Below are 19,365 nucleotides of genomic sequence, written 5' to 3'. Positions count from 1 at the left end.
CTTCATAAGTAACATTTTTCATGCTCAAATACATACATTTTTAAAAGACTTAACTTTCCTTCTCATGGACAATGACTACCTATCTTCATTTACCTATGCTGTCAAAAGTGGTACGACTTGAATCAGACAAGCACTTTTTTGTGCTAATTACACTCTTGAGGGCAATAATTATTAAATAGGCCTTTATTTGACCATAATAAATTAAAAAATTAACAGACAATAAAATTTTATTCAGTGGTAGACTATGATTCCACAAAAATGAATCAAAAACTAAAAACAACACATAGATTTTATTTACAAGTTTACATGTTGAATGTCACCTCTTTGAAGTTGAACAAGATATCTCTGATCCACAGGTAAAGCATTTCTCTCCAAAGATGCATCCTATAAAGATGGTAGAACAGAAATGATCATTTCAAAATAATGTAATAAAACATATTATTAACTTTTTTGTCATGCAAACATCAGCAGCCCCCAGACAGTTTGCATATTTGCTAAATAACTACACAAACATTCATATTGTTGCAGCTAAATAAATATCAGAGCTGGAGCTGTGCAGGCGTGTACTTGGTTTACGTGTATAAGAACGTGGATCAGAACCAAAGCCTGGCCTGGATGGGAATCTTCAGGCACTCAACTGGGTCTGTCTTAGCTAAGCAGCATCCAGTCCCAAGACCGTACCACTAATAGAAAAGCAAGGCACAGTGTGCATGCAGCTCGTGTGCCAGGACCCTGCCACTGCCTACTTGCAGGAAACTGACCACACAGCCTCACTGTGGAACTTTGGAGGAAAAACCTGAGCACTGAACTCTGCCAATGAACTATGCAAACACCTGACTGGCAGATGTGCTACGTAATGACAACCTCTTTCTAATGAGAACACAGCCAGATGAATCCCCAGATAGCAAAGGGGAATTTAACCTTGAAATCTCATGTACAGGAGACTTCTTTGCACCTTTGCACTGCTAAGCACCTGGTGCACCCATGGGGTAATTTTTCAGGTTAGACATTCTCCGTTCAATAATTAGAAATGTGTTATGCTTGAAATGTATGTATATAGTTGATAGCTCAATATATGTATTCATGCATATACTGTAGTCACTAATGAGTCCGATTGTGCATTACCTTGGCCCTCCTTCGAAGGTAATCTCTGCGATTGTGTAGCATTTTTGTACAACGTACAATGACCTCAGTCTCCCTTCCAGACAAATATGGTAGCACAGATATGATCTGAAAGCACACAAACACATTCATTGCTGTATTGCCTTTGTATGTATATTATCAGTAACCAATTTGTTATTTAACACAAAAATACACAAAAATAAAACCTTTGCGGTAATTGGACCCCACTCAATATTTCGGCTGTAGCATGCCCTCTGCCACACCTGAAACTGTGTTAGTATCTCTCTTGCCACCACCTGTTTATAGAAACAAAGCACTTTAGTGTTATAAGGTCATTTAATCATTATTAAGTTGCAGCTAGAAAACCATGAAAGCATCTTATGGTGAACACTTACACTGAATGTTCTCTGTCTGTTTGTGGGATACATTCTGATCAGCTCTGTTGCAGGGTTTTCAGGATGATTTCGGGCCAACTAAAAGACAGACAAAAGTGAATCAGTACTCATGGTCCTCTTTGATACATCCAGAACATACATCCCGAGAAGAATTTTGAGTTTTAAAATGTTTAATCTTTATTAAATCCAGAAAATCACATGTGAAATGTTCTTGAACAGTGTTTCTGTGCCTCTGGTAGAATGAGCAAGGCAGGAGGCTGATCAGAGATTAAGAAAAAAATGCTTTTATTTATAAATGCTTGAAGGTCAGTCATTCAGTGAGCTGGTTAACATGAGGCAAAAGAAAAATTTTAATAAAAACCTGATCAGGTTAACTGATGGAATTAAATGTTCTGGACCACAGTGCTTGGTGGAGCAGAAGCGCCCCCTACTGTTCAGGTGTAGCACTTAACGCTGATCAATTTGCTCTCATGACCAGGAATTTTCATTACTGTCGCCTGTCACATCCACCATACACTGACTGGTGTCTAGACGGTCACATAGATGGCATTCCATCATTATTGTAATGATGAATAATGAATGAGCAAATTTCACATTATCCATACATGCCTTTTTAAACCCTGTTGCCTTTTTTTTAGTTCATCAAACAGGTTCACTCCATTAAACTTTACACATTGTGTATAGTTTGCCAGGAAGTCTCCATTGACATCAGGTGAAGCAATTATGCAACGATGAAACAATTTAATGGCAAATTCTGTATTGCCTCTGTGTAAAGCATGAAAAAGCATCCCATATTTGATCAGTGTAAAAAGTGTATTTTTGGTATCACTGAACAAAAGTCTACAATGGCAGTAATCAAATATTCAAAGCTAGCTAGGGATTTCAGCTGTCCCAGCACATCAGCCTCACCAGAGCTTAGTTGAAACACTATTCTAACATGCTATGGAAGTTATGTGATTAAATAGAAGGAAATTCTGCAATAACAGTACATCTCCAGGAACATGGCTGTATATTTCTCAAATCACCTTATTTTTTGGATTAAATGGAACTGAAGTTGCTCTCAGTTTCTGTGATATTTTCATTCTGTTGTTGGCGCCTAATCAGCAGTGAGTGATGTCCTCTCCAATATCTTTGTTCCCAGCAGATCTGAGCAACGTCATCATTTATCCTAGAATTGAGTTCGACTGCCACATCTTCCACAGTAGGCTTGTTTTGCACTCACTTTAATCATTATACATGTCATTTAGTGCTTAAAAAAAACAAAACCCTGAATTTAGAAATTGAGATTTCTTACATACACTTCTGTTCAAAAGTTTGGAATGAATTAATTTGACTTTGAATTTGAATGTTCTCAAATATATAACCTCTTATACAGCAAATGCACATATACAATGATTCCAATGTGATCCCAGGACTGTGTAATTACATGACCTCGAAATCTGTAGAACATCAAGAATGATGTGATAAAATTGATATTCATGCTTTTTGTGTAAAGCAGAGGGTAATTCCAAAGATGCACCATTTCAGATTCAATAACTACGCATAATCTCTGCATATTCTTTATATTTCTCCCAAAATATTTAAAATAAAAATACCTTTTGGTGTTTAATTTATATGATTTCGGTAGTAAATTAAATATTGTGCTGTGTGAAATAAAATACATCAGATTATTCCAAACTTTTGAAAGGTATCAACAGATTAACTCACAAGACAGCCGAGTATCAACAGATGGAGAATACACCAAATAAACATTTATATTAACACGTCAAGTTGGGAATTATTAACAAAACAAAAACCAAAAAAAACCTTGAAATTTATGCTTAATCCTCTAGCTTTGTGGCATCACATAAGGAATCACAAAAAAGAGTGCAACTGGGGAACATTTCACTGCTCAGACATATGATGGGTCATCTGAAAACAAAGAAAAAAATCTACTTGGCAAGTGCTTCATGTTAAAAGGCCAAACTCCTGCTGACAGAAATCTTAAGGAAGCAAGTCAGACCAATCCCCTCAGTTTTAGACCTTCAGAATATAGATTTCAACCTCATAAAAGCTTCGTTAAAGAGCAGGGTGGTCATCGTTAGCCTTCATCATCATCTTTAATGTCTGATCTTCAAACTATTTCTCCTGTCATTTTTTAGTATCCTTACATCTGGATATTGCACCTATTCTGTATTTTCTGAACTTGCATGTCCTCTTTTTGGGCATCCAAAATCAGGCAGAAAATCGTTAAAAAAAACAAACGATGCACACTGAGCAGTGTCGGGATCTGTTATCTAATTCATGACTGTTCCATGTACTTTGAGCAGATGGCCCTTCAGTTGCTTCAGGCACACAAAGGTCTTCCCACACTGTCGGCAGTGGCAGCTCTTCCCCACTCGGCTGTGCCTCCTGAGGTGGATTCTCAGGTGCGTGGATCTATTGAACCTCATGCCGCAGTGGGTGCAGTTGAACAGCTTCTCCCGCGTGTGGATGTTCTGGTGCTGCTTGAAGTTGCTCAGCCTGGTGAAGCCTTTGCCACACACGTGGCAGACGTGCGGCCTCTCGCCCGAGTGCTGGCGCTGGTAGTGGTCCTTCAGCTCAAAGTTGTGAACGAAGGTTTTGCTGCACTGGGAGCAGCTCAGGGGCTTCTTACCCTGGTGGATAAGCATGTGAACCTTCAGGTGCCCCACTTGGGCAAACGATTTTCCACAGTAGATGCAACAGTGTGGCTTGTTGGCATGAAGATTTTCGTGCACCTGAAGGCGCTCGCTCTGGGAAAAATGGTTTAGAGGCAGGACAGGGAGGAACACTTTCTCACCTGAACGGAGCTCTTGAGGAGCCAAAAGACCTTCTGGAAAATTCTGTCTATTTGAACTAAACAAGTGTCCATTTTCACTCTGGTCAAGTGAACTGGATCTCTCTGCCATGTGTGCCACAGCGATGTGAACGAGGTCTGTGGTGACTGACTGACTATTCTCAGTCTTGACGCTTTGAGACATCTCTGTGTTACAATTCACCGAATAGGACATTAAATATGAAGCTGGATCTGGCATGTTGAGAGCAGTTAGATTTGGAAAGTTATCTACCTGTGTCTCCTCACGATTCCAGGGTCCTCCGATGCCTCTGATGTGATCAGTTTCCGCAGGGCCGCTGCCATCACTGTAATCCCACACTGGGAGCATCACCTCTTCTTCTTTAATGGGAACTGGATCAGGCTCTTGCTCTGACTTTACAGAGGGGCAGGGCATAGAAGATGCCAATTCACCACACCCACCTTCCTCCGTACCGTCCTGTGTCAGTCTAGACTGGGCGGAGTCCGTTTCTTTAATGGGACTTAAGTCTATCACAGGTGTCTTGCAGTGACTTTCTCTGGGTTTTAAGTCAGTACATGGATCATGAATTCTCGTAACCGCTGCATTAGGCAACAATTTCTGTAAAACATGCTGAGGCAGCTGTGCTGTGTTATTCAAGGCGGAGTCCTGTTTCCCACTCTGTTCCAGCGTGTCCGTCGTCTTCTCTGTGTGAGCGTGCGCCTCGGTGGGCGTGTGCGAGTCTACAACTTCAGCAGACCTCCACACCTCACTGAATGGGGGTCTTTTCTCAGACTGCTCCCTCAGGCTTAGGCTGACACACAGGGTATCTGAACCTGCACCAGAAGACAGTACATAATTAGTTTTCAATTATCTCCTCCCCCTTTCATGGACTAACGAACATCAAATAAGCAGGGTAAAAAATATTTAATGAGAATATTCATCATAAGTAGGACAATAGTTTAAGTTTTTTGCTATATTACTATTACACATGGGTGGATGTAATTGTATGCATATATATATATATATATATATATATATATATATATATAAATTCTCCTAACCTGTTAGTATCTCTTCTGTTTGCTCTGAGGGTCTCTCACTGCTGGCTGTGGCTCTACCACAGTCTGTGCATCGTACTCTCCTCTCTTTCAGTTTATTCTCCGTAAACTGCAGCCTCCGCATAAGCAACTCCACCTCCTGTTTGCCACGGCTCACTTCCTCCACAAAACTGTCCTCCACCAGCCGAGTGATTTCCATCATGGCTGACTTGAGGATCGTTTCCATGACGATGGAGAGCTGGGCCTGGAAGGTGACGATGAGGGTGTCTGACATTTTCTCTCTTTTGTTGCTGTGCTATTGTTTTCTAGGAGAAAGTGTACACAGATTTGGTAGTTAACTCTCAAGGCCTGTGAACAAGGAAAAATATTTGATTACTATTTGACCATCAGGGAATTAAAATGAATACTGCAAATATATTTTCGATTAAAGTAAACAGAATGACGTCGCGGCAGGTTGGCTAGTTTATATGTAACGCACAAATGCCAAATGTGTCAAGACTAATGGAAACGTTAGCTAGTCACTTTTACACGGGTGGAGTTTACAACATAGTGGGTCAGTGATTTCTCTTTCCTAGCAGCTGGCTTATGACAGACCTCACAGTCAAACAGATAAATAAATGTATACTAGTTTATGTCTAAATACGGCAACACTTTGAAGTATATCTAGCTACATCTAGATACAGACCCGTATTGTTATAGCTCGCTAGGAACGGTAACGCTAGAGTTAGTTAGCTAGCTAGCTAGTTAGCCTACTCGCCAGAGTAGCCTGCAGCTTCGCTCTCCCTGTCGGCGCTACAAGTTGTTTACATCTAAGCTATTGGCGGCTCCGTGTGTATTAAATGCATATGCCGGGGTCAAGAAAAGGATACTCAACAAAACATGTTGCAAGATGCCAAAATTGTTACTCATAATCCAACTCACTATGAACATCGAGAGACGTCCCAGCACACACAGATGGAAATCTACAAACGCTTTAGAAAGCCAGATAGCTAACCTAGCTAGCTAACTACCTTTGTGTTGATGTTGTGTGGAATAATATCCATTTACTGACCCCTACTGGCAGGGAGGACCATTAGGCATCGTGCCTAACAACTGCTGTAATTAATAATCAATGCGAAATTTATACATTATAAACAAATTGATGCATTTCAAAGAAATGCTTTATTCACTACTTAGCAAAACATTTGAAAGTTCGAGTTTTGTATATCCTATCTGTACACATTAGGTTTCAATACGTGAATACAGTTGATTGTACATTGCAATCCACTACTGCTGGGACCACTATTGTACTGAAGTCACTACAGTTATGGTGTCCTGTACCCTGTGTACATTGTGTTGACCTGCATCAGCCTATTTCATGGGTTACCTGGTTTAGTGTACTTCATTGCAATTTTGAATATCTCTTACATCTTTTACCACAGTACACTGCAGTTACTCAGAGTACATAGAAAATGGCACTTTAGTAAATCCTGTTAATTTATCACAAGAAAATCTCAAAGGTCCATAAATACAATTCAAGATTTGTTTATTACAAGGTTTTTTAGTCTGTGGTGATAAAGTTATACCTGCTTTCATCAGTTCTTACAATTTCCAAAACAATGATATCAATTGTGTGGAATGTAAAAAAGTCCTTTAATCATAAATCATACCGATGTCAAATTCTGACATGCAACTATGAAAAAAGACTACAGCTATGCAAGGTCTTTAAATGCAATATTGCTTAAATAGCAGAAAAACTGTCCACATACACATATACAAAACAAATGAGTGCACCGTACAATAGCTTACAAACACTGTAAACACATAACACCTTTTAACTCTATCTCACAGAGCCAAAACAGACCCTAAATCTAACCACACACAAATCTACACCTCTCTGTCATGGGTGGGCAGAGTGAATCCTCTGGTGTCTCTTCAGGTTGCACTTCTGAGTGAACCTTTTGCCACAGTCCATGCAGATGTAGGGCCGCTCGCCTGTGTGCACCCTGCGGTGTGCCTTCAGGTTGCTGAGTTTGGTGAAGCTGCGACCGCACAGGCTGCAGCAGAACTGCCGCTCCCCTGTGTGGATCTGCTGGTGAGCCCTCAGGTGGCACAGGTGGGAGAAGCCCTTGCCACACTGCGTGCAGCTGTGTGGCGCCCTGACCACGTGGTGGCCAGAGTGGCTATGAGTCCTCATGCTGAGTGCCTGTGTCAGATGTCTTCCAGATTGCAAGGCACTGATTGCTCGCTCATCTGCGTAGGCTCTCTGGAAGTGCTGAAGGGCCTGAGAGGGTTTTGGCAGAGAGGGACCCTTGTGGATTGATTGTCCTCTTGCCACGTTTGTCATGCTGGGATTAGAAGGTAGCACACCGGTGTCACGTTCAACAGGTTTGGTATGTTTTTTACCTGGTGTCCTGAGTTGCTGCGTGACATCAGAAGATAGGTCCTCCACATTACCACAAGGCCCAGGAAACACCATGGTTCCTTCCACAGCAGGTCTGATGGGGAGAGGATCCCCATGCTGGAGTTCCTCCTGAGCCCGATTTACCCTGCTAGGGTTGTGGATGGTCCCTGACCTCACTCTCTCCACTTCTTCCCATTCAGGGGGAAGTACTACCACAACCTCTTGTTTAATGGCCAGAGAGTCTGAACTGCTTGCAGGCTGTTTCACACTGCGAGGCTCAGAGCATGACACAACTTCTATAGGTCCTGGCTGTGATGGAGATGACCGCACTGGATGCTCCGTTTTAGAATCTGGCCCTTTTGAATGTGTTCTTTGTTTCAGTGAATCCTGATTACTGGGACTGCATGACTTTGTACCAGATATTTTGTCCCTCTGTGGGATCCTGTGATCGTGCTGTGATGTATGGAGGCCAGAGGTCTCTCCTGCATTGCCGCTCGGTGGCTCTCTGTGATCTGCCTTGTGACAGTGAGGTGTAGAATATATCTCCATCTCTGTAGCCTCCGAGACCTCCTCTTTTACCGCCCCTTCAACTTTAGATCCTTCCACTTCAACAATCTGCAAAATGAGGAATTTGAAAACTGAATCATTCATTCATTCAGAAAGCTTTGTTCCTACTGACACTTCTGCACTGACATGCCAAGTATGTAGCTAGCTACACTATTACAAGTTACACCTCACCTTAAGTTCATTGTCTGTGATTACTGAAGATGCATCTTGGTTTGATGTTATGGTTCCCTTCCCATAGTTTCTCCTGACTCCTTCAGGAGTACCTTCCTGCTTCATAGCACAAACCAACTCCACTCCTTCGAGAAAAGAAAATACCATTTAACACATTATGATATTGCTTAAATTTCCACAAATAAGTTCACATTAGTTCTACTCACCACTTTTTGTCCTACAGTCTCTACTATCCATTTCTTTCTTGGAGAGTCCAGTTCTGCCACAATCTGCACATCGCACCCTTCTTAGTCGTTCCTGTTCACCAAGTTTAGTTTCCAAGAGTTGAACTCTTCGTCTCAAAACATCTGCCTCTTTCTTCCCACGACCGACCTCCTCTAAGAAGCTGCCCTCCACTAGCCTGGTGATCTCACATATAGCTGATCTCAAGACCGTTTCCATGACCCCGGATAGCTGGGTCTGGAAGGTAAGGAGGACATCCGACATTGTGTCTTTAGCAGTCGTTTAACACAATTGCGCTATACAGTAATTTAGTTTAATGACTATTGCAACATATAACAAGAACGCCTATATGTATCGGTCTATCTTTTATCTGGCCTGGTAAAAGTAAAAGAAAATCGAAACTAGCTACCCTTGCAGATTATTACATTCTCTGTTGACATTTGTCATTGTCAGATAAGTCCCCATGTGAGCTGGCAAAATTCGCGTGCAGTCAGTGCACAAATAACATTTTTACATGTTTGATCCGCTGTAGCTCTACGTAGTTGTATCTTACGTCAGCTAAGTTAGCTAGCTAACCAGATAGCCAGTGCAGCTGTTTGTTGCTAGTAGCGAGCTAGCTAGGTTAACCAGTTAGCAAACAGATATAGCTAGCAAGGCTACGTTTTCTTGCTCTCAGCATCCCTTCTGTATATGATTGACACAGCACGAGGTCAAAGAGACGTAAGATATCGTTGAAAAGCAAAAATAACGTTAAATTCACGCAAACAAATTATTAGGCATGGTTGTATGCAACGGGTGTAAAAAGGAAAACCTTGTCGTCCTAGGTGACGTCATACATTGTACAGTGGCCTACGTGGACAATATTCATTTAAAACTCACAACAGGCTTCCTCAAAGGCAAATTTAAAGTCATGAAGTAAGAAATTGTAAATATACAATTATATAGTATTAATAATAAAATATAATACTAATAATTAATACTAGTTATAATTAATAAACTATTCTTCTTTACATTGAAGAATAAAGGACTCTTTATTCTTGTTTACATTGCAGATGGTTCTTAATTACATTGGCTGGATGTGGAGTCATTGTTCTGCTGTAGAATAAATTTTGAGCTAATCAAACACCTCCCTGATAGTATTGCATGATAAGTATGTGCCTATATTTATCAGCAGTCCATTAATCCTGATTTCTTCCATAGCTGAATTGCTTGTCTTTGAAGGCTTGTAGACATAAAGTCATGTAGACATGACCAAGATGATTTGCTGCAGTTCAAACCGAGCATCAGAATGGGGAAGAAAGGTGATTTAATTGACTTTGAACATGGCATGGTTGTTGATGCCAGACAGAAACTGCTGATCTACTGTGATTTTCACACACAATGCTATCATGTCAATATGAACCAAACTCTGAGGAATGTTTCCAGTACCTTGTTGAATCTATGCCATGAAGGATTAAGGCAGTTCTGAAGGCAAAAGGGGATCCAACCTGGTGCTTGCAAGATGTACCTAATAAAGTGGCCGCTGAGTGTATACACACAAATAGATTTTAGAGATATACGTTTGGTTTTATTGTTTTTTTATTATTTATTAATGTAATTTGCCCCAATGCCAATGAGACGCTTCCTTCCAAAAGGTAAACATTTTAATTGGCATCCCACATATATCGGCTTTTATCCAGAATCACATAAATCAAACAAACAAAAAGTCTGCGTGTCTCTTATATAAAATACAAACTTTAGATAAAAGTTTAAGCATGTAAATATGATGCAGTAAAAGAAACACAAAGAATACAGTATTCATTTTTTAAATAAACAAGATAATCTCAATTAGCAAAAAACAATTACAGAGGCACTGCATTATCAGTAATTAGCAACAGAACATTTTTCACTACCATGCACTTCCCTTAACCATAAAGCACACTAATCAGAAAGGACCTTAGTAAAATATTCAAGAAAATGTGAAGTAAGAAATCACAATTTGCGAGCTGTTTTACTGATAGATAAGAACACCCAAAGTAAACCACTGTGGAACTGAGCCTGGGCCTACATCTTATATCTAATCAAGTCGTGCCTTGACTAAGGAGCTTAACAGTAACACACGTCATACCCCTTGCTGGATGAAGGGGATTAAGTGTGTTATTGTTAATTACATTGTAATACATTACAACTCTAATGTATTAAAATACCCTTCATTTGTGACCCATTTATAAACAAATGTATTACTCTAATTACAGGTTCTTGAGTCCATTGCTGACTGTAGTTCTAGTGATTGTTTGGATCAGACCCATGTTTGCGCTGGTGTGATCTGAGATGGTCAAGACGCTTAAAGCTCAGTCCACATATCTTGCAGCAGTACGGTCTCTCTCCAGTGTGGGTCCGTTGGTGAACCTTCAGAATGTCGGCTCGGGTGAAGCTCTTGTCGCACATGCTGCACTGATGCGGCTTCTCCTGTGTGTGAATGCGGCGGTGCAGTTTGAGGTTCCACAGGCGGCTGAACTTGTTGCCGCACAGCGAGCAGCTGTAGGGCTTGTCCCCGGCCTGGCTGCAGCGATGCCTCCGCAGGTCACCGAACGACGAGTAGCCCTTCCCGCAGTGGCTGCACAGGTGCAGGCCTTCCCTCTGGTGGACACGCTGGTGGACCTTCAGGTTGCAGGCCTGGGTGAACTTCTTGCCGCACTGATTACACACATAGGAAGGGGCCGTGCTGGCTCTGTGAGAGAGCATATGGGCCTTCAGGGAAACCTGATCTGGGAAGCTGATCATACACTGAGGGCAGGTTTGAGGTCTCTCCTCTCTCCTCGCTCCTGCCATTTCCACAGGTTCATTATTCAAGTCCAATGGGTGGCTAAATGCATCTCCACTATAAAAGCAATCACTGTTGCTGTTGTCTGTTTCTCTATGAAATGTGGAATGTCCCCGATGTCCAGCGTCCCCAGAAAGCCCACCAGGAGCCTGGGGGAAGGCACTTATGTCCTGCAAATATCCCTCCTCGTTAATAAGCAAACAGTTCAGATCACTTGTATCTGAAGTATTGTGCAAAGAAGATGATGCTTTGTTTGCTCTCTTATTTCTATTACGTCTCCCACTTTCCTCAGGTGTAGCCAGGTCAGCCTGCAAAGAACCAGCCAGCACGCCAAAGCCCAATATTTCTCCAGCTCTCTGAGGAGAGTCTGTAAGGCCATTCAGCTCCCCCATATCCAGCTCCTGATTGCTGTATCCTCCCATGTCCTCCATGCTGTAGCGAGTTCTATATGTTACATCCTGGATGTTGTCCATGTCAGGTTCGTGTTCGGGGTCTGTGGCTTGATCCAATCCAGAGCTCCAGTCATCCTGGATCTGCTGCAGCTCTTGCTCATTGTAGGTTTTACTATGTGCAGAGTTGTCTGAGCCTTCAGCTCCTGAGACAACACAGAAAAGAATGATGTCACGCTGATAGAAGCTATGAGCAAATTCTTAAAGAAATGTGGTTATGCAGAAGATCTGCACTCAAGCATTTCACAAAACAATAGTATAACCTCCAAAAGTTGATAAACTGTTTAAGTTAGGAATTAATCTCATGAACTTGACTACTGATAGTCAAATACATTAAAGTGCTAAACATCTGGCAGACATTTGACTATTAATATTTTGCTCGATGAAGCTTAAGAATACATTAATCCATACCTTCAGAGCCAACTCTCCAGCCTTCCTGTAGCTGTGTAGCAGTAGCAGCAGCAGTAGCAGCCTGAACACTCTCCCCTTTAAGCATACAGTCCAGCTTTCCTTCCTCTTGAACTGCCTGCTGCAAAAGTACAAACACTAATGATACTGACATCACAAAACCCACGTAAATGCAGAGGAACAAAGGTATATCACTCATGTGCTCATCACTCATTAATACTTTAACATCCACATAGATCTATGATTGTGGACGCTACACACCACAATTGGAGGATAGTGTTTTTAAAGCAAGCTGGTAACCTGATCATTTGTTATTCTTTGACTACACAGATGATCTCAACTCACCTCTGCACCCCTAACTTGAACGGATATATCCTTTGACTCCACCATTCCAGAAAGTTCATTCTTCTTCTCAACCCCACAACCCTGCTCCACACTTCTTTCCTCTTTAAGGTTTTGGGTGTTTTCCAGATCTGTAAGATGATAGTACAAATGATAAAAGTTCACAATACTCTTGATAAATATAGCGGTGAGGCCATTTTGTTCATCAGGGTTCCCAGACCAAGTCTTAGATAGGCAGTCATAAACCTGTTTTAAGTCATTACATATCAGGTTTACTAGGTGTTTAGATCGATCACTCTGATTCCAGTGTAACACAATGTAACTTTTGCAGCCTTGTCCTCTCCAAATGTATCCCCATCCACAATTCATAAAACACTGTGGAAATTATAAATATATTTAAATACAAATGGAATAAGTGGTTTTCTCAGAAAAAAATAATGGGCATGTATTGCCAGGTGAAAATACAATAAAACTGCATTGACTGTAAAAATGCAGAAAAAATTAACTAAACGGCTGAAAGAGGAGATACGCGTGAGAGCTTCATTATAAAGTTACCTGAGGATTTCTCTTCCTTTTCGTCATTGGACACCCGGGCATTTCCACAGTCTGCACACCTCAGTCTCCTGCCTCTCTCTTGATCTCTGCGTCTGCTTTCAAACCACTGAAGTCTCTTTTTTAAAGATTCAACTTGCTCACGGCTCCGAGACACCTCTTCCAGAAAACTATCTTCCACCAGCCGGGTGATTTCAAATATTGCAGCCTTAAAGACAGTTTCCATAACACCCGAGAGCTGTGTCTGAAACGTGAGGACGATATCGGACATCTTGTAAAAATGCAGAAGTGGCCAGCTAACCTACCTAGCTAGTTTTAATCAAACGGCAACGTTACTCTATTGTTTCGGCGCTCTTGCCCCCCTTTGTGGGATTGTGGAACAACTTTTCCGTCGGGCGCTTGATTACATCAGTTTAAAAAGCATATACGTAGAATTCGTTATATATTATCAACTTACTAACACGTCCTTTCGTTTTGGTTCCGACGTGTGTATATGTCTGATTCAGAAAACGGCAGCAGTATTTAGCTAGCGAGCTCTCTAAATGTAGAGAGCGTTAGATAGCTTAGCCAGCTAACGTTAACGTGAACTAGCTACCTTGCTAACTAGCTAGCTAAGACGGACAATAAGGTCTGTAATTTGTTGGTTAACTACATCAAAAGGTAACTTTTCTTTATCACAAATTATTTTTTACCGCGGTTGCTCTGTTACGCTTACTAAACAACCATGAAGGTATATCACAGTTTGGCGAGGAGGATGAAAGTTTTTTTTCCTAGTCCAGGCTTTGCAAAGCTCGACTCTGTGATGGGGGACTAAAATAATGTTACACCAGATGCGCGGGGTGTGTTCACACGGACCAGTTTGAAAGGAAAAGCAGTTGTATTTTTCATTGACTGTGATAACTCGAACATATTCGTGAATCAGCCGAGTCTAAATTTCTATTAAAATTCAAAATGATCACAGATCCAAATTAAGATTTGGGTAATGCACCAAGACACCCAAACCCATTGATTTCCTACAGACGAGACAAAAAAGTCAACAATATGCTCGACAAGAGTGAGAATAATTGTGATACAGCCTGCCACCTCTAGGTTTGATATATGTAGATTTGTTAATAGCTACATCATTGGCACGAAAGGATACATTTTTAATCACTCTATGAGGTCTACACTCACAAACCCCAATGTAATGAATTTTGTAATTTAAACGTATATTTTCTCTAACAAACGTCTGTCCGAAATGTCCTGTTTCTCTGGAAACCTGGTTGCACTACTGTTCACGGCTATTTTGACTATCTATATCTTTTAATATAATACACTGCAGTTTTATTGTGTGTGTGTATGTGTGTGTGTACAAAATACTGTACTTATCTTCTTCGCACACACACAAAGATTAGTTTTGATATTTAAAACTATGTGGAATGTAGTTTAAATTCCAGTTATTACAATGAATAAAGCAGGTAGTTGAGGACATGCAACACCGTCATGTGTCTTTTAAGTAAATCCTAAGTTCGCCCATTAATATTATTCTGCAGGTTCGTAATTTATACCACTGTGCGACTGAAAAAGACATCTACTCATATGCTAGATTTTTTTTTGCGGAAGTAAACATTATTTTGGGCTATAGAAAGAAATTGGATGTGGATGTGCGCAGCTAAGCTGATCTTCATAAGCGCGTGTCCCGCACATGGCGCACGTGTATGTGATATAGATCAGAGGGTCTGCGTGGCGCGCGCGGTACTTGAACGCGCTCAGGCTGTCACTCTGATACGTCATTGTAAACTTCGCCTCGGGTGTAAAAAAGAAACTAATTTGTATACATTAACTAAAATAAGGTTTATTGTAATTGCACCGAATGTTATCATGGATGATTATGGTGGTTTTAAAACTCAGTTCACATCCGTTATGGAAAATGCACTAAAGACAGCTGTCGCTGAAACAACGAAACTTTTCGAGCGCACTTTGCAGCAGCTGAAAGCCGAGCTAGTTCATTTGAGGCAGGAGAATGCTGATTTAAAAACCGGTACTTTTGATAGAGAATACTTAACAAGCCACGCGGAAGATGGAAGTCCAAGACCAGACCACGCACAAAGTGTCTCTAAATGCGACACTGGTGTACAATGTGGTAAGTATATAGTCTGAAAATATTTATAAACTGCATGCATACAACACTTCCTGGAAATATATTATCGGCTGGCGAGGCATACAAAGTGTCACTTGAAGAGGCTTTTGATACAACGTGCGCTTTTCTTCCACATGTTATCTAATATTATAACTTTACCTAAACTTTTCAGTTAAGTATTAAAATGATCGCTTTATATAGGTTAGTTCTCGATGCTTCGTGCCGGTGTACTGTTTATGTAGTATCTACATAAACATAAGTAGAGCCATCAAACATAAGTACTCATTTATTTCCTAGAAAAGCCTGTCATGGTTGAAAAATGCTGCAGCCCAGCCCCTTTTGATGAACGCAGTCTTCGCCTCCAAGATATTACCAGTGACCGTCTCGTAGATATGTGCTCCAGTGCGTCTGAAGATGGAAACAGACAGCTTGCTTTGCTTCTCATTAAAAAAGAGGTCAGAATTAGTGTAAATGAGCAAGGATTTGTACCTGTTAAATAAGCACATTTGAATTCTGAATTTCAATTTTCTCCCACAGCCCCAGGAGACTGAGTGTGATGAATATGCCCCGGGATACTTTTTACTAAAGCAAGAGGGTGCCGAGCCAATACTGGTTCGCAAGGAACCTTTAAAAGACACCATGGAAAGAGGTGCAGAAGTTCCCCCTTTACCACCCAATCTAATTTAAATAGTATTTCCTGTCTATGTTTGTGCTACCAGTTAACCCTGCTTTTCATTTATATTTCTGCATGTCCGCAGTTCTGATCCCCACAAAATTCCAGTCCTTGCACAGATGCAATGGAAGCAGCAGAGAAATATCAACTACTAATATAGCCGAAAAAGAGACAACAGCTTCTAATGACAGAGTGGACTGCTTGAATAAAGTCCCCCAGACTATGAATATATCTAGATTAAGAGAAAGTTTGGCTTCACAGAATGATACAAAAAGACAAAAAGCCTTCAGACCAGTTAAATCAACTTTACCAGATCTGTCAGCACATGCAGTTCAGCAGGCCCCTTCTGTGGTGATCTTATCAGCACCAAAATATCCCCTGTCTAAAAAACTAGGTCAGACATCAACACCTAGAGAAGAGGAAGAACAAACAGGTACATTAGATCATCCTGCCCCAGAACAGGCCCCTGACCCACCTGCTCAGCTCATAACCCTTCAAACCCAACAAATTGATCAAAATATCCAGAATCCAAATATAATGACACATCTTGGTCCCCACATTCTTCTTCAACACATGAAACCAATTACAGATCCTTGCCAATCTGTCCAGTCCATTCAAGCCCTGGTTGCAACCACAGAAAAAGCAGTTTCACCTCCCTTGGCCGATCCAGAAATGACACCATTAGGTGAGTCTTCCTCTCAAGCCTTGCAACCTACAGTCTCTCCACCTGAAAATATGATTTCTCCCATTAAAAACATGACTCCACTTGGGTGTTTTCTAGGGCCACAATCTCAGAATCCATTTTCTCCAGACCATCACACCAGGTTAGCACCAGGTCTGCTTCCTATTCCACTGTCTCAGATTACGTCTCTGTCAAACCAGGTTACAATTCCACATGCCCAAGGCCCAGTTCTACCCCTTCATGTTCCAGTTCCACCAGCCCATGCTCCTGTTCCACCAACTCAAATGAAGGTCCAATCAAATGATTTACTTACACCCCAGAGTTTAGATAATCCAGGCCACTTTCCTTTAGTGTCTTCTCACAATCCGGCTCCATTATCCCAGCCAACCTATACTCCGAATCACGTTCCATTTCCTCCACCTTTCATTCCGACTCAATCAGTGAGGTCTTCTGTTCCCCCGGTTTTAATTCCCCAGACTAATGCTCCATGTCCACTAGAACATAGACCAGTTACATCCCACTATCAAATCCTGCCCGATTCTCTCTGTTCACCTCCAGACCATTTTTTTAATCCACCTGATAATGCATCAGATTTGCTTCAGTCTTTAAATCCACCTTTTCACTCACCCATTGTGCTAACTCCGCAAGAAGCAGCATTGGAACAACCGTCTATGATGCATTCACAATCAACCGGACAACCTTTGCAACTTGCACCACTTCTTACTTTGAAGGAACAGCAAGCAGCAGCCTCCAATCAAGGAAATGTTTCCAAGAGAGGGCCTACCTTGCCCATGGAGATCCCTGTGTCATCAGTTAATAATTTTGAGCAAAATATACAGAGGTTTCCGCTTTGCTCAAGCCCAGCTATCAACTCTGAGGATACTGACTCTGCCATCATGGAAATGCACAGTGAGGAAGAACCTACAGATAGTGAAGATAGCCATCCTGCACTCTTACCTGGCGTGACAGAACATTATAAGGTTCTTTCTAAGCCTGGTTCAAATTTCAGTGTCTTAGATCCTACAATAGACGAACAAATCTTCACAATTAACAAGGATCCTCAGATAGACAATGATGTTACTGGTCAAAAAGAGGGATGTGACATATCCATTCAGGATTGGGAACCAACTGATTCATCTGGTGAATTATCACATTCAGCTTTGAGTGTTCCTGCACAAAGCAGGGGTCACATTTTCCAGAAAGCTTCCCGTAAACTGCTTGAGAAGAAGACGGAGTGCTCTGAATGTGGCAGGATTCTTAGCAATGCATCTTCACTGGAGAACCACATGAGACTCCACAGAGGTGAGAGGCCATATACCTGCTCCCAGTGTGGAAAGGCCTTCCCTAGCGTTCGAGGCCTCAACCGACATGTAAAAGTCCATGCAGAGGAGAAGGGGTACAAGTGTGAGGAGTGCGGCAGAAGCTTTGTTTACCAATTCACACTGACTAAACACAAACTGATCCACTCTGGAGACAGACCCTTTCCTTGTAAGATATGCGGCAAGAAGTTCTTGGCCAAAGCGGATCGTGCTACTCATATGCGTATGCACACAGGCGAAAAGCCTTTTTTCTGTATTCAATGTGGGAAGTCATTCAAGCACAGAGTTGCACTCAATATGCATATGCAGGGACATAGAGGTGAAAAGCGCTATGTGTGTCCCCATTGTGACAAAGGCTTTGTGGATTTGGGTAATTTTAAGAGACATAAGCGTATTCATACAGGGGAGAAACCATTTGAATGCAAAGAATGTGGTAAGCGTTTCACTCAGTCAGCACATCTAAAGAAACATGTTAACACACAACATATAGTACAAAGAACAAAATAGCAACTGTACCATGCAATATTAACCATGAGAAGAACAAGTCAGTGAATGTCTTAATGAGACCTGATAAATTACATGTTTGTGTGTTGCTCATTAAATCTAACTCATTATTTCTTTTACTTTTGGAACTGTTGTCATCAGATGTACTTCTATGCTACCAAATTGATCACTGTTAGCACAAAGTGCTCTAAAATGTTCACTGCTGCCAAGCAGATGCTGAAACCTTTTTAATGTTTATGTTTACATTTTTTGTGATTTTAAGATTTGTGTAACTGTGTCATGATGCTTTTAATATGTCAATTCAGGTAATTAACAGAATTAACATAATCGGTTTCATTTCCAGTTAGGTCAATTACTAATATTGTCTATGGGCTGATTCTTTTATTTATTGTTTCCTTTTTTGTACACATGGGTTAAGCCCTTAAACCCTATTAACAGTCTACTGTGAAAATGTATTCGATTCAAAGTTAGTATTCAAACAATGCAGAGTAAAATGTGAAATTTTCTAATCCATTTTGTCATTAAATGCTTAAACACGAGTTTTTGAAAATGCTTTTGTGACAATGTTTTTGGAATCTGTAAATCTTAATTTGTTTGAAAAGATTTTAATAATAACACCTATCATTTATGCACCATTTGAAACATTTCTTTGTTGTGCTTTCTTTGAATTATGGTTTATTTCATTTATGAGGCAAACTTAAGGCAAACTATGTCAAGTTTAAAGCCAAAAGGTTTAATCATGGACAATATTCAGATTTGAATATTAAAGACATTCTTATTCAGCAATGAATCTATAATTAT

The 19,365-nt window shown here is 40.9% G+C and overlaps 4 protein-coding genes across 11 annotated transcripts; 1 reads left to right on the top strand and 3 right to left on the bottom strand.

The window, feature by feature from the left end:
- Positions 1–167: 167 nt before the first annotated feature.
- Positions 168–6,397, bottom strand: LOC143476198 (uncharacterized). 4 transcript variants are annotated; one of them, XM_076974263.1, is made up of 7 exons: positions 6,292–6,397; positions 5,374–5,675; positions 4,586–5,145; positions 1,518–1,595; positions 1,329–1,418; positions 1,126–1,230; positions 168–384 (listed from the first exon to the last, which is right to left on the bottom strand). In XM_076974263.1, the coding sequence occupies exons 2-7, from the start codon at positions 5,642–5,644 to the stop codon at positions 295–297; spliced, it is 1,194 nt and encodes a 397-aa protein (XP_076830378.1). In that variant the 5' UTR covers positions 5,645–5,675; positions 6,292–6,397; the 3' UTR covers positions 168–294. The 4 variants fall into 4 exon arrangements, with proteins under 4 accessions (XP_076830378.1, XP_076830375.1, XP_076830376.1 ...); XM_076974260.1 differs by lacking the exons at positions 168–384; positions 1,126–1,230; positions 1,329–1,418; positions 1,518–1,595 and having other exon boundaries at positions 3,066–5,145; XM_076974261.1 differs by lacking the exons at positions 168–384; positions 1,126–1,230; positions 1,329–1,418; positions 1,518–1,595 and having other exon boundaries at positions 3,066–5,145; positions 5,374–5,718; positions 6,292–6,382.
- A 481-nt stretch (positions 6,398–6,878) lies between these two features.
- LOC143476199 (uncharacterized) lies at positions 6,879–9,546 on the bottom strand. 2 transcript variants are annotated; one of them, XM_076974265.1, is made up of 4 exons: positions 9,525–9,546; positions 8,698–8,950; positions 8,492–8,616; positions 6,879–8,368 (listed from the first exon to the last, which is right to left on the bottom strand). In XM_076974265.1, exons 2-4 carry the CDS (start codon positions 8,930–8,932, stop codon positions 7,250–7,252), a joined length of 1,479 nt encoding a protein of 492 aa, XP_076830380.1. In that variant the 5' UTR covers positions 8,933–8,950; positions 9,525–9,546; the 3' UTR covers positions 6,879–7,249. The 2 variants fall into 2 exon arrangements, with proteins under 2 accessions (XP_076830380.1, XP_076830379.1); XM_076974264.1 differs by having other exon boundaries at positions 8,698–9,543.
- Positions 9,547–10,273: 727 nt separating this feature from the next.
- On the bottom strand, positions 10,274–14,096 carry LOC143476411 (uncharacterized). 3 transcript variants are annotated; one of them, XM_076974603.1, is made up of 5 exons: positions 13,725–14,095; positions 13,271–13,511; positions 12,719–12,846; positions 12,377–12,494; positions 10,275–12,111 (listed from the first exon to the last, which is right to left on the bottom strand). In XM_076974603.1, the coding sequence occupies exons 2-5, from the start codon at positions 13,491–13,493 to the stop codon at positions 10,976–10,978; spliced, it is 1,605 nt and encodes a 534-aa protein (XP_076830718.1). In that variant the 5' UTR covers positions 13,494–13,511; positions 13,725–14,095; the 3' UTR covers positions 10,275–10,975. The 3 variants fall into 3 exon arrangements, with proteins under 3 accessions (XP_076830717.1, XP_076830718.1, XP_076830716.1); XM_076974602.1 differs by having other exon boundaries at positions 10,274–12,111; positions 12,377–12,491; positions 13,271–14,096; XM_076974601.1 differs by having other exon boundaries at positions 10,276–12,111; positions 13,271–14,095.
- On the top strand, positions 14,065–19,206 carry LOC143476409 (uncharacterized). Of its 2 annotated transcripts, XM_076974600.1 has the most exons (5): positions 14,065–15,389; positions 15,684–15,841; positions 15,924–16,035; positions 16,145–16,744; positions 16,841–19,206. In XM_076974600.1, exons 1-5 carry the CDS (start codon positions 14,903–14,905, stop codon positions 18,565–18,567), a joined length of 3,084 nt encoding a protein of 1,027 aa, XP_076830715.1. In that variant the 5' UTR covers positions 14,065–14,902; the 3' UTR covers positions 18,568–19,206. The 2 variants fall into 2 exon arrangements, with proteins under 2 accessions (XP_076830715.1, XP_076830714.1); XM_076974599.1 differs by having other exon boundaries at positions 16,145–19,205.
- The last annotated feature ends 159 nt before the right edge of the window (positions 19,207–19,365 follow it).

The sequence above is a fragment of the Brachyhypopomus gauderio genome, chromosome 15 (assembly GCF_052324685.1).
Source record: "Brachyhypopomus gauderio isolate BG-103 chromosome 15, BGAUD_0.2, whole genome shotgun sequence".
Classification (NCBI taxonomy): Eukaryota; Metazoa; Chordata; class Actinopteri; order Gymnotiformes; family Hypopomidae; genus Brachyhypopomus; species Brachyhypopomus gauderio.
Note: the sequence above shows the minus strand (reverse complement) of the source record. Positions and strands in the feature narration are given on the sequence as shown.